At 37.9% G+C, this 22,457-nt stretch overlaps 1 protein-coding gene across 6 annotated transcripts in view; it reads left to right on the top strand.

Moving 5' to 3' along the window:
* Positions 1 to 22,457, top strand: part of glra1 (glycine receptor, alpha 1) — a 125,449-nt gene that overhangs the window by 23,802 nt on the left and 79,190 nt on the right. For 2 of the 6 annotated variants that reach the window (XM_015036298.1, XM_015036300.1), the window contains exons 2-4: positions 3,552 to 3,676; positions 3,940 to 3,951; positions 15,877 to 15,915. In XM_015036298.1, the coding sequence (XP_014891784.1) occupies positions 3,552 to 3,676; positions 3,940 to 3,951; positions 15,877 to 15,915 (176 nt within the window). The remainder of the gene's footprint in view (positions 1 to 3,551; positions 3,677 to 3,939; positions 3,952 to 15,876; positions 15,916 to 22,457) is intronic. The other 4 variants (XM_015036299.1, XM_015036301.1, XM_015036304.1 and 1 more) reach the window with 2 other exon arrangements.

Genomic DNA, 22,457 nt, shown 5'->3' with positions numbered 1-22,457 from the left:
GCCGTACGACACGATTTACCATATTGAAAGTCACGCTTTGCAGTTTTACATTTAGAAGGTGAAAATTTAAGCGCAATCGACTGTATCAAGTGTCATTTTAATTTATGGGAGATTAATGCGGCGGCTGTGCTCTCCTCCCTCGCACTCATCAGGAGTTACAACTAATGCCTGCATAATCACCATTTTTACATTTAACTTCAGCTGCACTCTGTGTTGCTGAAGGCAGTACATTTTCTTCTGCTGTTCGTAGAACATTAGAGGAATAACTGTTGTTCGATGTTGGCTTAATGATGATTTAGTTCACTTTGGGAACTTTTCAAGAACCAGTAAATCAAAAAAAATTCAAACAAAGAGAAGTGAGAGATTAAGCTCATGATTTTCCACTTCATCGCATGGTTAAGATAAAGTCTGGAGAGCTGATCTCATGCTCAGAGAGTTAAGGTCAGAGAGATTCAAAAGAGGACAAGATCCCATTGTACCTTACATTTATCTTTTGCACTGTGAAATGTTTTACAATGGCTTCAGTATTTAAAGGCTTAAGGTCAGCTGAATTGTTTTTTTTTCCAACCATGTGAAAACACCCTTTTCCTATTGAGATTTGGTAAAATCAAAGCCAATAATGATACAAAATCTTATAAGACAAATAACAGCTTCTTATCCCTAAAATAAAATTATCCATGAGATGGAAACACATCATTGAGGTCAGTTTATGTATGGCACCATGGCAATAAACATTAAACTAAACATGCAGCATTTTAAGAAAAATAAACTCAATGTATTGAAAGACCAATTAATCTAAGAGCTGTGTGTTTGGACTGAGGGAGGAAACTGGAGAACTCGCAGAAATCCCAACATGCAAGGTTAGAAACTCAATGCAGAAACACAGGATGGGATTCCAGAACCTTCTTGCTGCAACTGGGCAACGTTGCTGTCAACTGTGACATCATGGAGCCTGAAAGGCAAATAACTTTCAACAAATTTCGTTAAGTCACTTAGAACAGGATATGGCTAATTCTTTCTTCACAAATGCTTGATACGTAACCTTTATCATTTTAGGAAAACATGAAACAATCCATCTGTGCTGGTGGGCCAAGACTGTATCATTCTTGGATTTTCTGCAGTCACAGGCTGCAGAAAATCCTTCAGCGGGTCACAAATGGTCCGCAGGCTGCACTTCGGACACCTCTGTGTTAGGCTGTCATCACAGGAAATGGGTCAGTACAGGAAGTTATTAATAGTCCACATCGTAGTAGTGCGTGCTAATTCTCTCAGTGCAGCAAGAGCAAGAAGAAACTCAAACTGCACTTCAGCTGACTGTTAGTGTAATTTTGTTGAAATGTTTGTTTTTATTTTATTTTGTTGTCGGGTTTTGAATATCTGTCCAGCAGTGTTTGTGTGGATGTTCTGTGTCATTCACAGAAAGCTTGTCCCCTTCATGTGGGCAGAACCAAACATGGATGTTTGAGTTTACTATTAGAGAGCACCTCATGGATTTTGGTTTGAAATCTTATTAGCATTTACTCACTGAAAGGAAGAAGTTAATTTTAGTTTCTTTTAATTCAATCAATTAGAACTGAACACTTAGCTATGTGACAAGTAAAGAAAATCTAATAAACACTATTATAAGTAATGGAAATCAAAGTTATTCAGGTTGTGAATGACTTTAATTCTAAAATTCAAATCGTTCTCTGGTTCCTCTTTGTGCACTTAATGGAAAATTCTGCAGCCCAGCTGTTAGTGTCACAGGTGCATTGTAATGTCTTAGATGCATTTAATTCATTTAGTTAAAAATAAACTTATAAGAAAGCCTGCTTCTGGCTTTTTACCTGCAAAGCTTTCTTTGCATAAAGGAGAAAAACAACATTAAAGCACTGTGGCCAACATTCTCAACGATTCTTCTTGTTTCATATTCAGTATTAAAGTCACAGATTGTTTTGGTTCAGAAGTTTGTCCTCCGGCTTTGTCCTGGTTTGCTAAAGTTTTATTATAGCAAGTTAAGGCATAGCTTATATCTTAATGCTTTTTATGTATCAGAAATAAATGTACATTTCAGAGGTGTATTAAGTGGATTACTGTCACATATTTTGTTAATCTTAAAAAAGTCAGAAATCCAAAATATGTCCTCGATTTGATCAAGAAATGTGTCCAAGATCTCATTCACAATTGAGCAAGTAAATTGTAATGGCCATATGTGGAAGAATTAACAATTATAATTTCATCCACCTGTCAAAAAATAAATCAAAGGTCTTAATTTTAGAAAAGTAATGTTTTAAAGTGTCTGACTTTAGAGCAAAACACAATGCCACTATGTTTTGATTTGAGTTAACACAAGTACAATTCTTCAAAGTATGCATGACAAATGCAACATTAACTATTATTCCCCGTGTTAGGATACTTTATTATATCCATTCTTTTAACTAAATAAAAGTTTGCAACTGTCACTTTAACTTACCTGACAGTCAGTTATTAAAAAAAAGGTTTTAAAAGTTTAAACATGTTTTGTCAGCCGCTGTCCTGATACCAACAAAAACAACCATAAACCTCAGCCACAATGAAACCGCTCCAGTCTCACAGATCTCCAAACTGTGAATAATCTAGTCACTGGAAGGCCGAAGGAGGTTGAGAGGTTTTCAGGTGAAATCCGATATATTTTTATGCTCTTGTCAAAGAGAAACTATGGCAAAAAAATTATATTTTAGAGCTTAAGTTTGAATTCACAGTAATCAAAAAAAAGTTTGGATTCTCTATGCATGGTTTCCTTTTTCAGATTGATGACCAAAGTAATGTGCCAGGTTACAATTACTGCACCGGTTGTGGGGCTCAGCAGGGTGCAATTCTTAAACAGAATATCTCCTCACTGTATTATCTTATGTGGCTGAAAAGGAAATGAATATAAAGGTTTTTGCTAAAACTGACGGTGGATGACCAGAAACCTCCCAAACCGAGGTCATAGAGGTCCTGGAGACAGTAGCAAATCAAAATTAGGCGTGAAGGCGGGCCTTGGACTTGATAGGTCACATCATGAAGGTTCAGGTCCCACATCGGGCGAGATTCTGGAGTTTGCATGGTTTTCACATAAACAATATTGATTTGTTCAGGTACTAGAATTAAGCATGTAAGGTTGTGAATGAATGGATATATTTTAATGAGTTAAATTTTAGGCTTATTTTGTCTGCAATCAGAAGAGCAAATGGGAATACAGCAACACAAAATAGGGTTTAGATGACTTTTTCTTTTTTTCCAATATTGTTCTTCAATGTGCTATTTAAAGTTAACTGTTAAAAAGTTGAAGTTTCCTAATTGCAGCACCAGTGAAGCAGGTACAGCCAGTTTCTAAAATGTCAGGTGCAGACTGTATGACAACTCAATCTAAATTGTTAATTTAGGACAATTTATATGAAAACTTAGCTCCTAGCCTGCGTACTTTGGTTGTTCATAACCCCACGCTCAATTAAATACAAATTAAATACATTTTTCTTAATATATTTTTCTCCTGACATCTCCCACTGTGTTGCATTCTGTCTCTAATCAAATTAATCTCTGTTTTCCAGCTTAGCAGCATCAAAAGAAGCTGCGGCGAGGAAAGCTGCCTCCCCGATGCCGCCGTCGGAGTTTCTGGACAAACTCATGGGGAAAGTCTCGGGGTACGACGCCAGAATTCGACCAAATTTTAAAGGTAGGATTTTGCCACCAAGACTCAGTCGGATAAGGCAGGAATGTAGCCAAAAATTCCTCTAAAAATTTCTTCTTGCTTCTGCATCTATTAACATCTCCAAATGCATTTTTAGCAAAGATTATCTCCGGTGGAAGGTTTGTATTTTTTTTTTTTTCTTTACCAAAAAGTGGGACAAACAGTTTTTTCATCACTGTTAAAATTCTGTTCTCTGTTTAATGTTTTTGGTTTTAAATCTCTTGATCTCTTTTGTTTGCCCTTTGCAGTGTGGAACAAAGGTAATTCTGCACATTGCCCAAATTTCTATAGAAATAAACAAGTCAGACCTTAAACTAATTTTCCTTGCACATTCTTGAGCATAAATCCCTGTAAATGCACTTTGAGCCCCACGATAGTGGCAAAACAGCATTTCCATCAACATATTTTAGATCTAAGCTGTCATGATGCTAGTTGGCTACATTCCTTGGTATCCACACAGTATCCTGAGTGCTTGTTTTGGTGGTCAAGGTAATGTACCTCCTTCCTGCCAGCGTGCTGCTGAATATGATCTCATGTTGAGGATGCTGCTGATGATAATATAAAATTTAGTGACCTCTCCCTGAATGTTAGTCCCCATAAAGACACATGTCAGAGGTTTCTTTGATCAACGCTTTCACATCAGAAACTGTCTGAACATTGCACAGGGAGGGAGACCTCCCTGTTCAATAAAGCATTTATTTAGTGTGATTAATGTGTGCAAAAAGATTCCAGAGCATCGTGCAGACATCGATTCAAACGTCATTTTAGAGCAACATAGTTGACGTTCATGAGGTGAATGTGAATGTTTTCTCTTTTTTTGTCAGATAATTTGAATGTTTGTATTAGCCATATATTATTTATTTCAATACATATCATTGTGGCATTTTTTTCTTCTCATGATTATACGCTGGAGGTACTTGTACTTTGGCCTTCAACAGCCTAATAATCCTAAATATGTTTTGATCTGAAGGAATCTAGGTTCGCCCATCAGAATCAAGTGTCTATGTTAAAAGCTAACCCCGTTTGGTACTGAATGACCTTCTCTGCAGGAATGGTCCGAGTTGAATGTAATTTGGGAACATCCAAACAAGCGACAGGTTATCTCTCTGGTTACAGTTCAAGAAGCTAGAACATCAAAGGACTTCAGTGGTTGCATAACAAGTGATGATGTTATCTGTAATTACAGATTTGTCCAGCAGTCAAAACAGTAAGTGAAGGTCAGAAGGGTTTTGGGGCTGACCTGAGGTATTTACATTTTCCTGGCAAACCTTCTACAACATACTGTAGTTGTTACATGTGCATCAATGTCTGTCCAAAATGGAGAAAACCAGTTAAAGTCGGTACTTTGCTGGTATTTCCTCTGTATGTTAGACATTTCTTCCTCTATTTTCAATTCTTGTTTAGAAGAACTAACATTACTCAAGAAAAAAATTGCACTAGTACGGAACTAAAACTGGAGCACACATATAGTGACTTAAGGGCTATGTGTGTGCTCCATTCTTATTCTTTAGTGCTCAGAATGAGGAGGAAAGAGTGAAATCAGGTTTCCTCATCAAGCCCTAAAGCTCCACATTTTGAATGTATGATTATTCCTTCAATGCTTCTGAATTTCCCTTCTTTTCTAATGCAGTGAAATAAAATTTTTCTAATATTTAGTACAGTGGGGAAGGTAACACACAGGATTGTGCGGTCGGGAACCTCAGCTTACGTTAAGAAATGCTGCTGCAGAGCTTTATTTTCCCTCTCCGTTGAGCCCATTATGTTATAACCCATTATATGGTGATCTTTCTAAGAGAGATATCTCAGCTAATGCGAGACAGAATTGAGAGGGGCGGAGGAGTTTTGGCGTGACTAAGTGTCTGTTATTAAACCTGCTGTGGCTGCACAACAGCCGAACCGACTCCCAATATGCAGAAAATTCATTCAGGTGTGTGTCAGGGAGTAGGTCTATAAAACCATCTTTAATTCTTTCACTTCTTACTGTCAATAATTTGCCAAAGTCACTGCTGCAACAACGTATTGTACAACAGGGCAGAAAGCAAGCCTAAATTCAGATTTATAGCTTTAATGATTTTATTTTTCTCATATTATCTAATATAAAGTTTATAACAAATGGACATGATCGGGTGAAATGCTATGTGTGCTCAGAATAACAAATATTTTCCATGAAATGATGAAAATGACTTTTATATGCAGCTTTTCAGAAAATTGAGTCTGGAGCTGCTAATAGACAGAGTCTGATGGGAAAATCTGTCATGGATGTCAGAGAGGAAGATGAGCGTAAACTCTGTGACTCATTAATTTGTGTCAGTTTTCTGTTGTGTTTGTGTGCCACTCCCTGCACAGCACACGACTCTGTGAATGGAATAGTGCGATTGCTGTCCTAAATATTTCCCAGGCGCTGACTGCAGTAATAATAATCTTCCATATTTTTATATATTTTTTATGGCGAAATGAAAATGTTATCCCCCAAAACATGGGAATGCTTAAACAAATAAACAACATGTGTGCATCGAACATATTAGGAAATTCATAGGAGATTTTCAATGTTCAGTTGTTTTTAAGGATTTGTTCTCTCAGTGCTCATTTCAGTCTATTCAATTTCTCTCTTAGTAGGTATGCGGGTTTGTAATTTCATTCATCTACCTTTTTTATTCCTGTTAACACATCCAGATAGTTAGTTTGTGTAAACCTAACAACACTCTAAAACAGAGTCATCCCAGTGATAAAACACACTGTGGTTTGAACAGGAATATTCAGACCTCTAATGTGGAGAAACCAAACATTAGCTACACAAACAGATGCACCAGCACAGCAACACAATCTACTTAGGGGTGCATTTACATCTCAAGGACACTGGGCACTTTTTTAAAAGACAGCAACGTGTCTGTTTTGAACAATGAAAGACAATTGGTTTGAGGGAGGAATGAGGCAATCTATCTTAAACATTAAAATAAAAAAACACTCCTCAGATGTCATCTTTCTAAGACTTTCTCTGCAGTCCTATTAGTGTTATTGTCCTGACCGCAGCTTATAGGCCTGTTGCTTCCAACTATGATTAGAAATGAAGATTCATTCTGGATGACAGGGGAAAAGTCTTCATGAAACCTGAGGAATCCTGGTTCAAGCACCGAGGAACGTATCCAGGGCATATTGTTGTATTTTCAATCCATCAAACTCTTGACTACTTTTGTGAAATCATATTGTGTGTGTGAGAGAAGAGTTCTACGATTTTATGACAAAAGAAAAATGTCATTGTGCTAACTGTAAAACCCTTTTCTCTGTAGGATTTCCTCAGAGAAGGTAGATTTCCAAAAGGCTGAAAACATTTACAAATCCATCAGCTTTTAAGGAAAAACAGTAGCTAAAAGCTCAAAACACCAAATGGAGAAACTGTGCTGCAAAATATCAAACCTTCCTGTTACCTGTTTTAAGTCTTGCTCTTTTTCAATCTTTTGCAGCCTGAAACAACATCTGACGTGGTAGAAAATGCAGTTTCAGTTTTAAATACGTCTTATATCTACAGTATGTTCTTCTGCTGGCTTCATTTTTAAAACCTTACAGTGAAAGTAGTTGACACTGTGTCTTTATTAATCAAAAAAATGTCCAACACGAGTTTGAAATTCTAGTCCTCATGAGCTTTTAGATGCACTTTAAGTTCAGTTGATGTATTTTTCTGTGTAAAGAAAAGCACTTTACTGCTGAAAGTATTAACGCCTTAATCAAGTTTAAGAATCTCAAATAATTTGAGTTCTCATTTTGCCTTAATATCATTTATCATTTATCATATCATTTATTTTCCTTGTAAGCTGTAAGGAAATTTGATAGAAGGTATTTGCTCATTAATTTTTCCAAACTTTTTATTCAATTTATTCAAAACCAGATTTAATTTGACTTTGAACTTTGAGTTTATGATTTCTTGTCTAGAGCACATATGTCAAACCCCAGTCCTCAAAAAGTGGAGACTTTTAGATATGTATCTGCTTCAACACACCTGAATCAAATATTTTGGTCTTTAGCTGGATTCTGGAGAACTTGCTGCCTACTGAGGAGGAATTTCAGTATTTGATTCAGGTGTATTGGACCAGGGACACATCAAAGAGTTGCAGGACATCCCTGATCTGGAGCATTAAAAGTAACACTCATCTATTCACTGATCTCATTAGTGGGTTGCCTGTAGATCCAAGCTCAATATCTACTTAAGTGAATCCCAACCGAAGGGAGAGCTGGAGACCTCATGGGGGAATAAATCAGACTTGTGTGCACTGTCTAGTGCTATTGGTGGCTCCTTTTTGATTTAGGGGCTTTAAACAGGTGTTTAGTTCACTTTTAACTTGGGTCAGCTCTGACGTTTGCACAAATCTAAATCAAAAGCCTATCTCTCCCATTTTTACCTGAAACTGGTGAATTTTATTTAACTTTGAGAAAAGGTCTAAGGTGGAGACTTTACTTTTTAATCTCTCCTGGAAGCTGACTTTTATCTGAAAGAAAGCAAATCCTTAAGTTTCCTAAGTTTCTTGCAGAACAATGTGGCTGCCTCCTATTGGTTCACATAACACTTGCATTTTTTTTTTATTTTATTTTATTTTATTTTGTGTCTCGCAAGGAATCACCAGGCTTAGTCATTAAGGTATTATAGCACGAGTCAGAAAAAGTCTAATTTAATTTGATAGTTAGTGCTCAGCAGGGGATGTTGTTTTCTTGTTCAAATATACATGTATATTATGTCTATTATCAATTCTGCAATTTTAAATCTACATGCAGAAATCACACATTTATTTCCTAAGTGCTTCTTCCAGCCTACACGGTTTCCCTTCTGGTGAAATTAGCACCAGCCGATTTATTTTTTCTACACAGCAACAGCAGAATTAAGGCAGTGAAGGAACTGAGAGGAAAGAAAGGAGATTTGCCCAAAGCTACTAATATAGTACCAGCATGAGAGGAAATTACAGTGATCATGACTCGGGGCGTCCACTGTGCGAGCAGAAAGCTTCCGATTGATTTAGCAGGTTCTTCTGTTGGAGTACGGAGAGGAAACACTGCTGACACATTCAGGACAAGCCATTTATAATCCATGAATTCATCCATCCTTTCATTCTCTCTCTGCCCCTCCTTTGTCATTCTTATAATAGTATGCTCCCCTCCTCGTTTTCTACTCCCATCCTTCATTCATGTTTGGAAATTCTTCGTTTTCCATAAACCACAGGCACTTTTTTTGTTCTTTTCTCCTGTTTCTTGTATTTGTCTCTTTTTGCACTTATTGTGCCCTCATTCTTTTTGCCATAATAACATTAAGTTATTCTAACATCACCCTCATCTCTGTCCTTCAGACAGAAAAACAATGTCATCGACACATAGATGTCCAAAAGCATCTCCTCTTTCCATCCTCCAGTTAACCTCCTTCCCAAAAGTTATGGACTTATGGCTCTTTGAAGGGAACCAAATCTTCAGGACCCATTCACTTCAAAGAACTGTTCAAATGATAATTTTCTCTAAGCCATTTTATCTTAATTTAGTTTCATTTTATTTGTGGGTGAAGTTCACAAAAAAGTTAAATAATCTGTATTAAGTAAATAACCATAGTATGTTATTGAAGAAAAAAAATTTATATTTTCCCATAAAATATAAAATTTCAAAATATAAATGTATTTTTTTTTTTCAGTTATGTGTATCAACATCTTAGTGCTAAATGCAACAAAATAAGGGAAACATGTAGCAAACAGCAGAGGAAAACGTGGACTTCAGTTGTTTTGGCAGAAACAAAATTCCTCTTCAGCATCATTACATATAACAATTAGGGCAATGCACTAATGGTAAACAACACTTAATGAAGATTAACCAAAGAGCAATAAGCAAGAAGAAATCAAGAAGAAGGGAGCCACCATGTCCGTCCTCATCCTCTCTGCCCCACATGAAGCCGGCGTCGGTGTATCTGCCAGGTCACGCAGAGCGCCGCCATGACGAAAACAAACAGTGAGCCCTTTTTTCTGGTTCTTTTATTTGGCGATTAAATCAATATGTTTTGTAATTAAGTGGAGTAATAAGGGCTACTGCAGTGTACGCAGAGAGCATAGTAAGCAAGAAACGGCTTTCACTGACTGAGACTCGAGTCCTATCACTCGTGACAAAAGAGCCGTTCAAAAGAATTGGGTCGTTCATGAATGTCACGTAGCTACTCCCCACCGTTTCTTCGCCTTGTTTGACCATCATTGAGTCCTTAAACAACCTGGAGGACGAGCAAAACTTCATCTCTCTGTGCAAAATGATGCTGCTCAGCTCCCGAAAAGGATCACTAATCTGCTCTTCTCTGTGATGATAGCTCACAAGACGCTGTAAAGATAAATGAGTTTGTATGGGAGTGAAAGATAGGGGATCAGGGTGTTTATTGGTGGCCGTGTTCATGTGCTCTCTCTCCCTTTGTGTTGGATGTGTCTTGATGAATGGCACAGACTCATGCTCCAACTCCCCTCTTCCTCTCTGCCATAACCTCGTCCTTCCTCATCACTCAATCTGAGCAGCAGCAAGGGCGACGGCAGCGACCATGCCCCCAGTTTTAGGCTCGATCAGAAATAGATGAGCTGGCTAACGCTGCCACTACGTAACTCCTCTTTCTCCTTCAAAATCCCCTGCAAGGCAGTGGCCAGTGCCTCAAAATACGCTGAACATGTTGGCTGCTCTAAACTTACTGCTGCTTGTGTTACAGTTTGAACTTATTGAACGAAGAAAACTTTCATATTTGTCTTCAACAGCTTATAAAGTACATATAGAACATCAACGCAGTGTTACGAGATTAATCCCAAATAATTCAGGATATAAAGCTAAAAAAATATCCATTAAATAACAACAACAAAAACGCAACTTAAAGAAAATAAATCCTGACTTGAAGGAATAACTGATTTTTTTTAGAAGGGGGATCAATTGAAAGGTAATAAGTAGTCAACATCTTACCTACACTACAGTCCTCATAGTCTATTTAATTCATATAAATAAAGATTAGTTTTACCTGAGGATGATGCTAACCACTTGTCCAAACTGAGGAGAAGATGGTGTTGCAGCTTTTCATTGAGTTTTAAGCTACCATTTTGTAAAAGAGTTTTTGCATTCCATTAAATTTTTGGGTACCAGAGTAACAAAGACTAAACACAAATGTATGGCAATGCAATGTGAAAAGTTGTCAAACTTTGGATCTTTTTCATTTGACTTCATAATTCTGTGCTACTTAAACTTAACATCCACATAAAATACAATGAAGTTTGTAGTTAAAATATTAGAAATTTAAGACGGAGGGATAGTTTCACGAAGGGCCATTTACACATTACCAGACACATTTATTGCTGCAAAGCATTAAACATCTATCTTTAACTGCAGCAGTGTGACACTAAAATCATAACAATAATAACAAAAATCAATGTTCCGTTGGATTCAAATGAAAGAAAACAATCCAGTTGGGGACAAAACGTTTTTACACAAAAACACCTGCTATTAACAATCCTTTAAAATAAATCTAACTGAAGCGGGGACTTTTGTTTAATTCACTTTTTAAAGCTGATCAATGTTTTTTTTTAAGTTCTTATTGGTAATCCAAGGCTTTCAGGTTATCTTGAGTATAAATATGATAGATGTGATGCAAAAAAAATGAAATCTCCACGGCCACTAAAATCTCACTTCGCTTCATTTTTGTTTAGATTTCTTGAAGAAGGAAGTTCTTTTTCTTCTTCAGAGATTTTTGTGTTGTTTCCTTTAGTTGTTCTTGTTGCAGCGCCACCAGAGGTGAGGAGGGTGAACAGGCTTTTCAATTAGTTTGGATCGTTTGACATAGTGCAGTGTGAAAGTGAACTGCACTGGACATGTAACAAATGTTGAAACCTTGGTCCCCAAGCAAACCAAGTCTACCAGAACAATGAGTGGAAAAACACCCTGCTGCTCAATGTATATAAAATAAAATAAAATAAAATAAAATCTCAAAAGCAAAGAAACAAAGAAACAGAACAGGGAGAAGTCTGATGTGTGAGGATTAGATTTGTGACACCACTGAGCAGCCACTGTGGTTTCCCCCTTTCAGCTGTTATCCTGTCTTTCACTCCGCTCCCTCAGCTGATTTGCCAATGCTCCCTCCTCCTCTGTTTGCTCCGAAATCCCCACGATGAGCGTGAAAAAAAAAAGAAATCCCTCTGAAAATCCACCACTGTGTCACTTTACCACTGAGCACTGAACAAGTGGATATGAGTCCAGTATTAACAGAGAGGGAGTGTCCTGCTCTTCTTTTACCCTTTCTTTTTCACAGCTGGAGCACTTCTTGTTTCTTGTTTCTCCTTGCCAGAGTTGAACATGTCGACGTGGGACGGTAGTTATTAGCTGTCAGAGCTTGACGTTCATTTGGTCTTATCAGCACTTGTTTAATGGCTACTTAATGGGATTAATGGACATAAGGTAATGAGTGTGGGATGGGGGACTGGCTGCAGGGGGGAAATGAATGGTTGAGGGAGCAAGGAAAGAGGAGGAAAGGCAACAATGCTAATGGCTTACAGACTTGGATGGAGTTGCTTTGGAAAGCAGTTTGGTAAATATGGCAGATGGCAACTGTGCAGCTCTGGGCTTCAAATGCAAACACAGAATTTATTGCCCTTACATTTATACCAGTGGATATTGCATTACTCGGTTCCATTCTTCAGCAGCTTTGAAATGGACACAGGAATTTCCACACGTTTCTCCTTCTTTTATGTTGTGAATCACTACAAGGATACAAGCTGAAAGCCACAGGAGAAAGCAGACATCCATGCCCAGGGGAAAGCTTTCAATATTCCACAAATCAGACCTCTCTTCTCTGAGCCACTAAATTCAATCTGGGAAAACACTGAACCAAACAGGGAATGTTAATGTCGTCAGAGCTGTGACACTCCCCGGAGTTATCACAAAGATATTGATCATGCTTCATCATCCAGCAGGAGGAGACAGACTGGCAGAGGAAGTGAGGTGAAGAATATAAAATAGGTTAATGGTAAAAGGAAGCCAAGAGTCTGGTGCCTCTCAAAACTTACTTAAATATAAGAGGAAAGGACAACAATCAGAAAGGGAATTTCCACAGATACAATTAAAGTAGCAGCTTCAAATTTTTTCAGTTCCATGTTTGGTATCAAGACTTGCTACAAATACCGCCTATCATTATTGTATTTTTGTGATCTAAAGATAGTTGAAACATGGGGCCACTTTAGCTTGAGGCGGTGCAAAGCTAAACTGGGTGTGTAAGAGGACTTGACAGCTACATTACCCTGCCTTCCTCCCTCAACAGTCCACCCATCCACAGCTAATAAGTTTAAGAGAAGGGGAATACAGCTTTATTAAAGGCCATTCAGTCCTCCGGTGAATCTGATCAAGTCCTTAATTACCAGCTTGACGGAGAAAGTGGCCGCAAGCTCCATGCATTGTTTTAGAAAGACTCGCAAAGAGATTCTTATTGTTTACTGTGATGACACAAACAAAAAGCTGTTTCCATGTTGTTTAGGTGATAGGAGACAGTAGAAATAATAATAATAATAATAATAATAATAATAATAATAATAATAATAATAATAATAATATAGAAACGCACCAATAACAACAACAACAACAAACCCGGGTAAATTAAAATATTTCCTTTTGAGGTCAGTCTCTTCCTCAAGCTGAGGGGTTCAAGGAGTTTTGTGTTTTGTTTACAAATAATCACATGGTGGAGCAGGAGTCGGATTGATGGACTTAGGCATCGCCTACTGCAACGTGCAGCACTTCAACTGCTTGTTGTGTCGAAAAACAACAAAAGAGTTTAGATATAAAGATCAGATCTGCGCTTACCGGTTTGGCTATGCTCCACTCCTCACCTGTGGTCATGAGATTTGAACCCTGAGAACGAAGCAAGCGTCCTCCGTAGGATGACTGGGCATCTAACCAGGATGTCCTCCGGATGCCTCCTTTCCTGATTTACCCCTTTGTGGGACAATAATGGCTGTTTCTATTCAACTCTATTTTATAAAAGTATCAGGCCAATGTCGTGACCATCTATTTTAATCATTTGATGTCTGCTAAGGTCCAGGAAGCAGTAAAAGAATGTTTTTTGTGTCTCGTGGTGCAGAAACACAGTTTAAAATGGACAGTTTTCTGCAGGGCTTGGTGTGTGACATAAACATCTTATTTGTTGTCAGATTCCAAGTCATTTTTACATGGACTTTTTAGTAAAACATTCTGAAAGTGGTCAACTTCCTGTAGGATTTGAATCATGACTAACAGAGATTTTTATGTAGGTGTTTATACTGCAAGTATCTATGCTGAATTTTATTAAAAGCAGTAAAAGAATAAGCAGGGGATAATGTCTTCTTAGGAGGAAGCATTCATGGCCTGTGGCTGTCAAACAACTATGTTTAGCAGCTCTTTAAGGTCTGGAAGCACTACCTATAATGAAAACTCATCTAAGAAATGCAATCTACCAAGTGCAGCTCCTTTGTTACCTTGCACAGAGTCAATGTTTTTAGTTACATCTACATCATCTCTGTACAGCCAGCAGTTAGATTGTTGTCATCACTGTAAATTGCCTCAAGTAATGAGAATTATACAGCATGAAAAAGACCAAAAGACAAAGTAGCTTTGATTTTTAACCCTCAGGAAACCAAGGCTTGGGATGTTCGACAGGCTGCCTGACCACAAGGTTAAGCCTGGGTTTAGAGACAGAGAGATTTAGGAATGGTTTCGATTAGATTTCGGTAGAGTTTAAGTCACCTGCCTACAGACAGTTTATGTTGGCAGTGAATGCTTTTAACATATCCTAAAACCCATTTCCTATTTTAGGGTTTGACAGTGACTGATTGCAGTATTACTCCCAGACTTCTGCTCGGTGCTGTTGCCATCATTCACTACAGCAGTTGTCAAGTAGAGTGAGCCAGATTTGGTCTGGTTCAGTCACTTCAGCTTGGAGGTAAAATAGGATATCAATCAACAAATCTAAGCTCCAAGAGTTAAAATACCTTTGAATGTTTGCTAAGTACATCTTATGACAACATCCAAATGTTGAGAGATTTGTTCTGCTTGACAAACCTTTGGTAGATGAGTATTCACTATATCTTACTCCAAGTTTATAGACGACAAGCAGGTTTGATTGTGTTGTGGGTTTGATAGAACAAGTGCTGATCAAAGCAGCAACACAACTTTTTGTCTTTGCGCCTTACACTTTCTGGAACTTTACAGACAAATCCAATAAATCCAATAAGCCACCAATCTTCCATGACACATCAGGCAGAGTCCGCATTCGAGCACTAACTTTCCCGGAGTGAGCAGGGGGAAAATGCCTGGTCGCTGCACAGCAATGAATCGTTCGGCCTCTACTTCCAGTTACTTGACATTAGCAGGCTGGCATTTCTCCATTATAAATCAGCCTCGCTGCAGCCCGAAAGTTCTGAAACTGAGATGATGTGGCCCATTTGTGAAAGGTTACAGATTTACATCATGGGCTCCATTTCAGCCAAATGACTTCAATTTAATGATGCCCATTAAGAGCAAAAATAGGGTTTTACTCCACATTTGGAGATCATTTATGAATTCTGTGCTTTTACTTTATCTGGATTGAAAGTATTGGAAAGGACGAAGAATTGATTTGAGAATTTTAGTTAAAGTTGTGGTTGAAAATGTAACTTACCATTACAATGTTGCTGTAAAGAATACAGAAATAAAAGTTTTCTTCAAGGCAATAAAAAGCCAAAAATGAAGCCAGTTTGACATGTAGTCTTTGCATCCCTACCCTTCCTCCTCGCCCTCCTTTCTCTCTCTGGCCTCCTGCATCTCCTTTAGTGCATTTTGCTAGTCTTATTTAAGCTCCTCTTGACAGAGCCGCATTGCAACCCTCCTCCTCCTCATCTCAGTGCATTGCCTCTCCTCTCCTGCCCGCTGCAGTATGGCAGTAGACTGTTTCCTTACAGACTCGTTGCATCCCTCCTCCCTGCTATTGCCTTCCCTACTGTCCCTCTCAAGTCTCCCCCTCTGCCACACACTCACCTTCGCTGAGTGTTGGCAGCAGAGCGACACCTTAGATAGTCGAGCCTTGCTGTCTTGTTCGCTCCGTGATAGAAGAAGCTGTTGTTTTCCTTAATGAGGACAAACAACGTATAGTTGGTAAAGTGGTGTTAGTATTTGCTGTGTTTAATTCTGATCTGTTTTTTTATTAGACCCCAAAGGCTCGAAAAATGAAGCTACTCACAAGAAAGGTACTTTCCTTTTCTTTTTCAGTTTTTCTTTGTTTTATTGTTTATTGTTTTGTTTTTGCTCTTCTTTTCTTCCCTGGCCATCGTTTTTATGTTTAACAGTCACTCACGCATTACTGGGGCAGTTTCCAGATGTTGAGAAGAACAACGAACATTGGGAAACGCCTTCCTGATGTAGATGTAGAGATTGCCTTGTGTGGTTGCACTTTGTATGAATTAAAGTGGTTAAGAATCTTTGTGACTGGAAATGTCAGCGGTTTTTAAAGCTTCTGTCTACTTAATTCGTTGTGCTGATGCATACACTTTTCTCCACAAATGCCTGACATCATTTTTCCTGTGGTTTGAGTCAGTTATTTCCTAAAAAGAAAACCTGACTATTCCTGGACATTTAATTATTATTATTTTTTTATCTCAGTTAATACAGACCACTTTTTGCGACTGTTTTAGCTGCAATGGAAAAAATGTGAAGTTGTTATGACAATATTGTTTTTTCTGATTATAAATGTTGGACATATTTTTTTTTTGGCTTTGAAAGTAAAGCATTCCCTTAATGTCTCTGTCCATCTTCCCATCTCAGACAGTCTTATTTTGATGGGAACTTCAAGATACCAGTCATTGTTAGTTTTTAAAGATGCTGAGTCAATAAAGTGAAATGAAGATTGTCTGCTCTTTTCCAGATTCTACAGTAAATTAGTTTGAACTACCAAGTATACAAAATAAAATGATTCCACACTTATTGTCTAAAAACAAAAACAAAGTCCAAATGGAGAAGCTGTGTGTAAAAAACAAGTTCACCATATGAAGAATTTACATGGAAAAAGAAACAGTTGCTACATAAGAATCTTAGAAGGTTAATGAGGCCATTTCCAAACTTACAAACAAATCATTATTGATAATGGAAAGCAGTTTAAGACATTGATCCATCCTCCCAGATCTAAGAATACAATGCCAAAAAAAGTGACTACATAGTAAGAGCTGAATCTCACACAGCAGTCAAAAGCAACCCAAATCCAATTATTTGCCCATTTGTAACCCATATCCAACTTTTCACAGCAGTCTGAACAGCCCAATTATGATCTTTTCACCCTCCAGAAAATCAAATTTGTGCCACTTTCAAATATGGGACTGAATCTGTTACATATCCTACAGTTTCCCCAGCGTCTGCAGTCTGAACAGTCATGATACATTTATTCCGACTTTTACATCACTGGCATAATTCTGCACTAGAAGCCAGACGTGGTAAATCCGGACATATAGTGGTGACAAAAAGGGTTTTTCCTCATTCTGATTCTCTATTTTATTGCATCTTTGTCACATTTCAGTGTGTCAGAGGATCAAATCAACTTAAATAGGGGTCAAAGACAATACAAGTAAATACAAAATGCAGTTGTTAAACAAAAGTTTGATTATAAAGGGAGAAAAAAATCCAAACCTACATGAGCCAGTGTGAAAAGGTATTTCCCCCATCCTGATAAAATAGAACTATGGTTTTTCATGCCTGAATTATCTGTTTTTATCCACACACAGGCCCCTGCTTTCAATCAAGGCATACATTTATTAGGACCTGCCTGACAAAGTAAAATTCACTGAAAGATCTTCAAAGCTAGACATCGTGCTGATATCCTAAGAAATACAGGGATAAATGGGAAAGAAAGTATTTGAGGTATATCAGTCTGGAAATCGTTAGAAAGCCATTTCTAAACTCAAGTAAACCACAGTGAGAGCCATTATCCATCCATGGTGAAAACGTGAAACGGTGGCAAAAACAACATCCAATCATCACTTACCTCAGATGAGGTCAGAGGTTATGTTTTCTTCCACCATAAGAAAGAGGCAAAAATGGCCACCATGGCAGAAAACCCCTATTGAACAAAAAGAACATTAAGGCTCTCCATTTTTCTGTAACTCATCTTGATGATCTCCAAGACTTTTGGGAAAGAAATTCTGTAGACTGAAGAGACAAAAGTTGAAGGAAAGTGTGTGTCCTGTTACATTAGGCATAAAACTAATGTCACATTTCAGCAATAGAACAGTGTACCAACAATAAAACATGGTGGTAGTGTGATGGTCTGGAGCTTTTCTGCTGCTTCAGGACCTGGAAGATTTGCTGTGATAAATGAAACCATGAATTCTGCTGTGAATAAAAAACACCAAGAGCCATCTAGTCATGACCTAAAGCTGAAACAAAGTTGGGTTCTTCAGCAGGAAACACACTAACAAGTCCACCACTGAACAGATGAAGAAAAACAAAAAGTCATTTTTTGTGGCCTAGTCAAAATCTTGTCCTCAATCCTATTGAGAAGCTGTGACTTGATCTGCAAAGGCTGTTCAAGCTGGAAACCATCTATGTTGACTGAATTACAACAATTCTACAAAAATGAGTCAGTCTGTTAGGTTTAGTAATCACCTTTTCACACAGAGCCATATAGGTTTGGATTTTTTTCTCCTTTAAAAACAAAATCCTTCATTGAAAACTGCATTTTGTGTTTACTTTTATTGTCTGACTAACACTGAAGTTGGTTTGATGTTTTGGAAAACTGAAGAGTTACAAACATGCAAAAAATAAGGACTTAAAAATTACGACACTGTAAACAATGCAGCAAGCAGCGCTGAAACATAACTTTTTTTTTTTGCTTTGTGGTTGCATTTAATTAGTAGCAAAAAAACAAACCTGATTTCAGAAAACAATTGTAAATTGAGCCTGCTGTGTGCACTGCACCCTTACATGCTGGAATCCTATCACACCATGTTAAATGTGGATGACGGGGCAAATAAGGGTTGACTGGAAAGATATCCGCTCTAAAAAGATAGAATTTAAACAATTAAATCCAAAGTGCAGATATTTGGCCATAATGCATAATACCATGTTTAGAGGAAGCATATAACCACAAATACCTCAGTTCAAATGTAGACCACAGTAGTGGAAGGCTGATGATTTGGGTCTATTTTGCAGTCAATAGGATTTGTGCATCTTGGAGTCAGTGTGTGGGAGAATAATTTTGCTGCCACCCCTCTTTTTTCTGTGCAGAAAAGTAAAGAAAAGAAAACATTGTATATAAGAATGTTAAGGAAATCCACCTTTATGATATAAAAGAGTTAAATAAAGACAAATTAGGGGCTGCATTAATGTGGTTTACATTTAAATTCCAAACTCTGCAGGTCTAATATGTTTTTCAAAGCTGCGACATCCTGTGACACCAATCTGGACCCTGGTCATTGATCCTGACTCAGCACAACCTCTGTTAAGCTAAAATGCTTTATCCAAAGCAGCATTTGGATCAATGTGGCCTTCTGCAGGGAGAAACAAAACAAGCCAAAGAAAAAGAGAAAGTTTCAGAGAGAACATCTTCTGGCGACCTTCCAAACTCTGTAAGCATCTTCAGGACTGATCAAACATAATGACTTTGGTTTCCATTTTCAGAAACTGTGACTCATTTTATGTTAAAACATGGCACATAAAAGGATAATACTCTAAAGGGTAATAAATTAGAGGTTGTAAAATAATTCACTCTCAGTGAAAAGGAAACGTGATCACATCGTTGTGTCGTCATTGGACCTCATTCAGTCCTGAATGTCTTAGGCTAAATTTAGACCACTTTAAGCCATTAGTTTGATTTTTGTTACTTTGCTAATTTGCTGCAAGGATTTGATACATTCAATCACATTTCAGATGGACAGTTCAGTAGGTCACTGTAAATCACTGGCAGTATCATCTGATCCAGTTTGTCTCATTGCTCAGACGATTCAAAGAAAGGAATCAATCATGCTCAGTTTGATGAACAGAGACAAGGTCATAACAATATAAAGGGCATAATAAAATCCTGAACCACTGAACTATCAAAACTATTTTTGACCTTTATGTAAGTGCAATTAAAGCCAAATATGGAGCAAATTGCAAAGGTGACACATTGCGATGCCTGTTTTATTGCAATGCTCTATAAAAGACCTTCTGCACCGTCTGACACACTAAGGGTGGAAACCAAACACACCTGGTACACTTGAATGGACCAGAGTTTGTTTCCTCCATTGGTCCGGACTTTTTGTACAGGTTTGAATACACTCAAGATATTCTTGAGTATTGCAGTTACAACAGTGGACCAAACAAACGCATCCAAGGATTTCCTTTTGTGAATGTACCCTAAAAAATGTCTAAAAAAACATGCACAAGAACAGGCAGTGTGAAGGAAAATATCATTTGGGCCATGGGATTAAATCAAAGATCAACTTTATCATGATCTGCTGCAGATATTATCCTTTTGTGTCTAATTACCCTGAATGAATAATGTCTTCCAGGGAGAGTATTGGTTTGCAGACTAAAGACCCCAATTACCTCCTGAGCTTATTCTGTCGGCCACTGCTGTCAGCTTCACAGGAGTACACGCTTTATATTAGCAGGCAGCAGCCTGTCTGCCTCCAGGCAGTCGATATGCATAACTTACCCACTGGCCTGGCAAAGGAAGAAAAAATAACGGAAGCTCCAGAACTAATAAGTTAATTTCTCATTTTAATGTTCAAGCAGCAGAAGCACAATTATATCTTAAGAAGTCTGGAGATGTGAGAGGATGGGTGTGGATATCAGTCACAGAATAAAGGCTGATGAAGGCGGTTCACAGAGCTGCAACGGGTAACATTGTTTCACCGGGTTAAGGAAGAATGTTTCTGGGTTTCTATTTTATCTTAAAAGGGCAGCATTATGTGTTCTTCAGGCTAAAATGGTTATTTTATAGAATAATTAAGTAACTATGCTTTATAACCAGTTATAAAAATACTATGTATGTTAAATATGACTTAAAAGAAATGTTACTGCCTAATTTAACAACTTAAAATTGAGGCTGTGTCATTTTAAAAACTCCTGCTCTGTCTGAAACTTTCAGGAAGTCATCATAACATCGTTCCTCTGTTAATCCTTTAGCAATGCTTTTACCAGCTTTGCACTGAGAAGGAGCCTGTATAATTAGCTTAGCAGATGTTCAGTTCCACCAGGTGTTTGCTAAATCCTGCTGGCTAGTCTGAAGGAGTTGAGTTGGGGAGTCACGGAGGAGGGCTGTTCTGTGAGGCAGAAGCTTGGAAACTGTAGTTCCGAGGAGGAGCTGGGTCTTGAAGGCGGAGCTAGGTCCACCAAGGTGTTTTGCACAGCTAAATGGTTGCCATGGAGATTAAATAATTTCTCAAACATGCATGAAAGAACCAAGGAAACACTCCAAGTATGTTATAACATAATGCAAAACTCAAACACGTTGATTTTGCATAATACTGCCCCTTTAAATCAACATTGATTGTTATATACTTTCCTATTTAATTTATTAAAAAAATTAACTGTGATTTTTTAATAATTAATTTTAAGAGAAATATTGTTTATGTGTAGCAGTATATTGTTCATGAAATATCCATACACTTTTATCCTAGCTGAAAAATCAAGAATCCATTTTGGCAGTACTTTGGAAAGTACCAAATTGGAGTTAGTTTGCAAGCAAAAAGCAAATGCAAACAGGAAGAGATTTCTATAAGTGGGAGAAGGTGTGTTGAGGGGATTTCTCCCCCAGCATGTTCAGCAGAATCCAGGGTGCAGGTCAGGCCCTCGAGTCGCACCACAACCACTGCAGGCAGCAGCCGTTCCTCCTGATTAGAGACTGCGCTCTGCTCCTTCGGTTGTCCAATATTCAGCACATTTTACACGCATCTCACCTTCTCTCAGACTTTTATGTCTGCAATGTTAGGCCAAAGGATATCTGATGACACAGTCTGGGCTCTCCTTCCCCCTTTAGTGCGCCGCACACAGCCTGCAGATTCAATCCGGTTCTGCAGATTTATGCTCGTGTGTGAGTCCTTCTCCATTGAGGACAACCCTGTAATACGGTTGCAATGAGCTCTAGAGAAGTGACTGCAGCAGGTTGGAGCATATTGTCGTTATTCAACTTTTCATTGAGAGAGGAAAAAAATTGCCGCTATGTAGATTTATACTCATCCAAGTGGCCTGCCTTATGGTGCAAGTCTTTATAATGTGATTGCATGGTGCTGCAGAAAGCTAACACTGCAAAATGGTTACTCAAGGCTGAAGCACATTGCATTGTTTAAGTGAAGGCAGAGCTGAATATACACTCACACAGATTTATGCCAGCTGACGTGGCCTCTTTCAAAGAGTATATTATTGCCACACAGTGATGCAGAAAGGAGTCGCAGCTGTAAATGTAAGGCTTAAGATACGTTCAACAATTACAGAATCTATTTGAAGAGACATTTTGACATCATGAGTAGAGTAAAGACTTTTAAGACTTAAGCACCTAAAATGTTTCACTGATATAAATTTATAATGCAACATGTTTGCATTGTTTTTAGAAGCAGCAGCCAGAAAGTAGCAGTAATCTAGCAAACAAAAAAATTGTGTTTTCTTAATTGTATGTATCTGTAAGTAAGAATTGCTTCTCATGGCATCAGACAGTGTGTGTAGCTAGCAGAGCGTGCATTTTAAATATGAACTTGATATTAGCTAGCAAAGAAAACTACTCAAATTAAATCAAATGCCATGACCTTTCATGAGGTTTTTT

The sequence above is a fragment of the Poecilia latipinna genome, unplaced genomic scaffold (genome assembly GCF_001443285.1).
Source record: "Poecilia latipinna isolate Pla-1442-1.1 unplaced genomic scaffold, P_latipinna-1.0 Scaffold364, whole genome shotgun sequence".
Lineage (NCBI taxonomy): Eukaryota > Metazoa > Chordata > Actinopteri > Cyprinodontiformes > Poeciliidae > Poecilia > Poecilia latipinna.
Note: the sequence above shows the minus strand (reverse complement) of the source record. Positions and strands in the feature narration are given on the sequence as shown.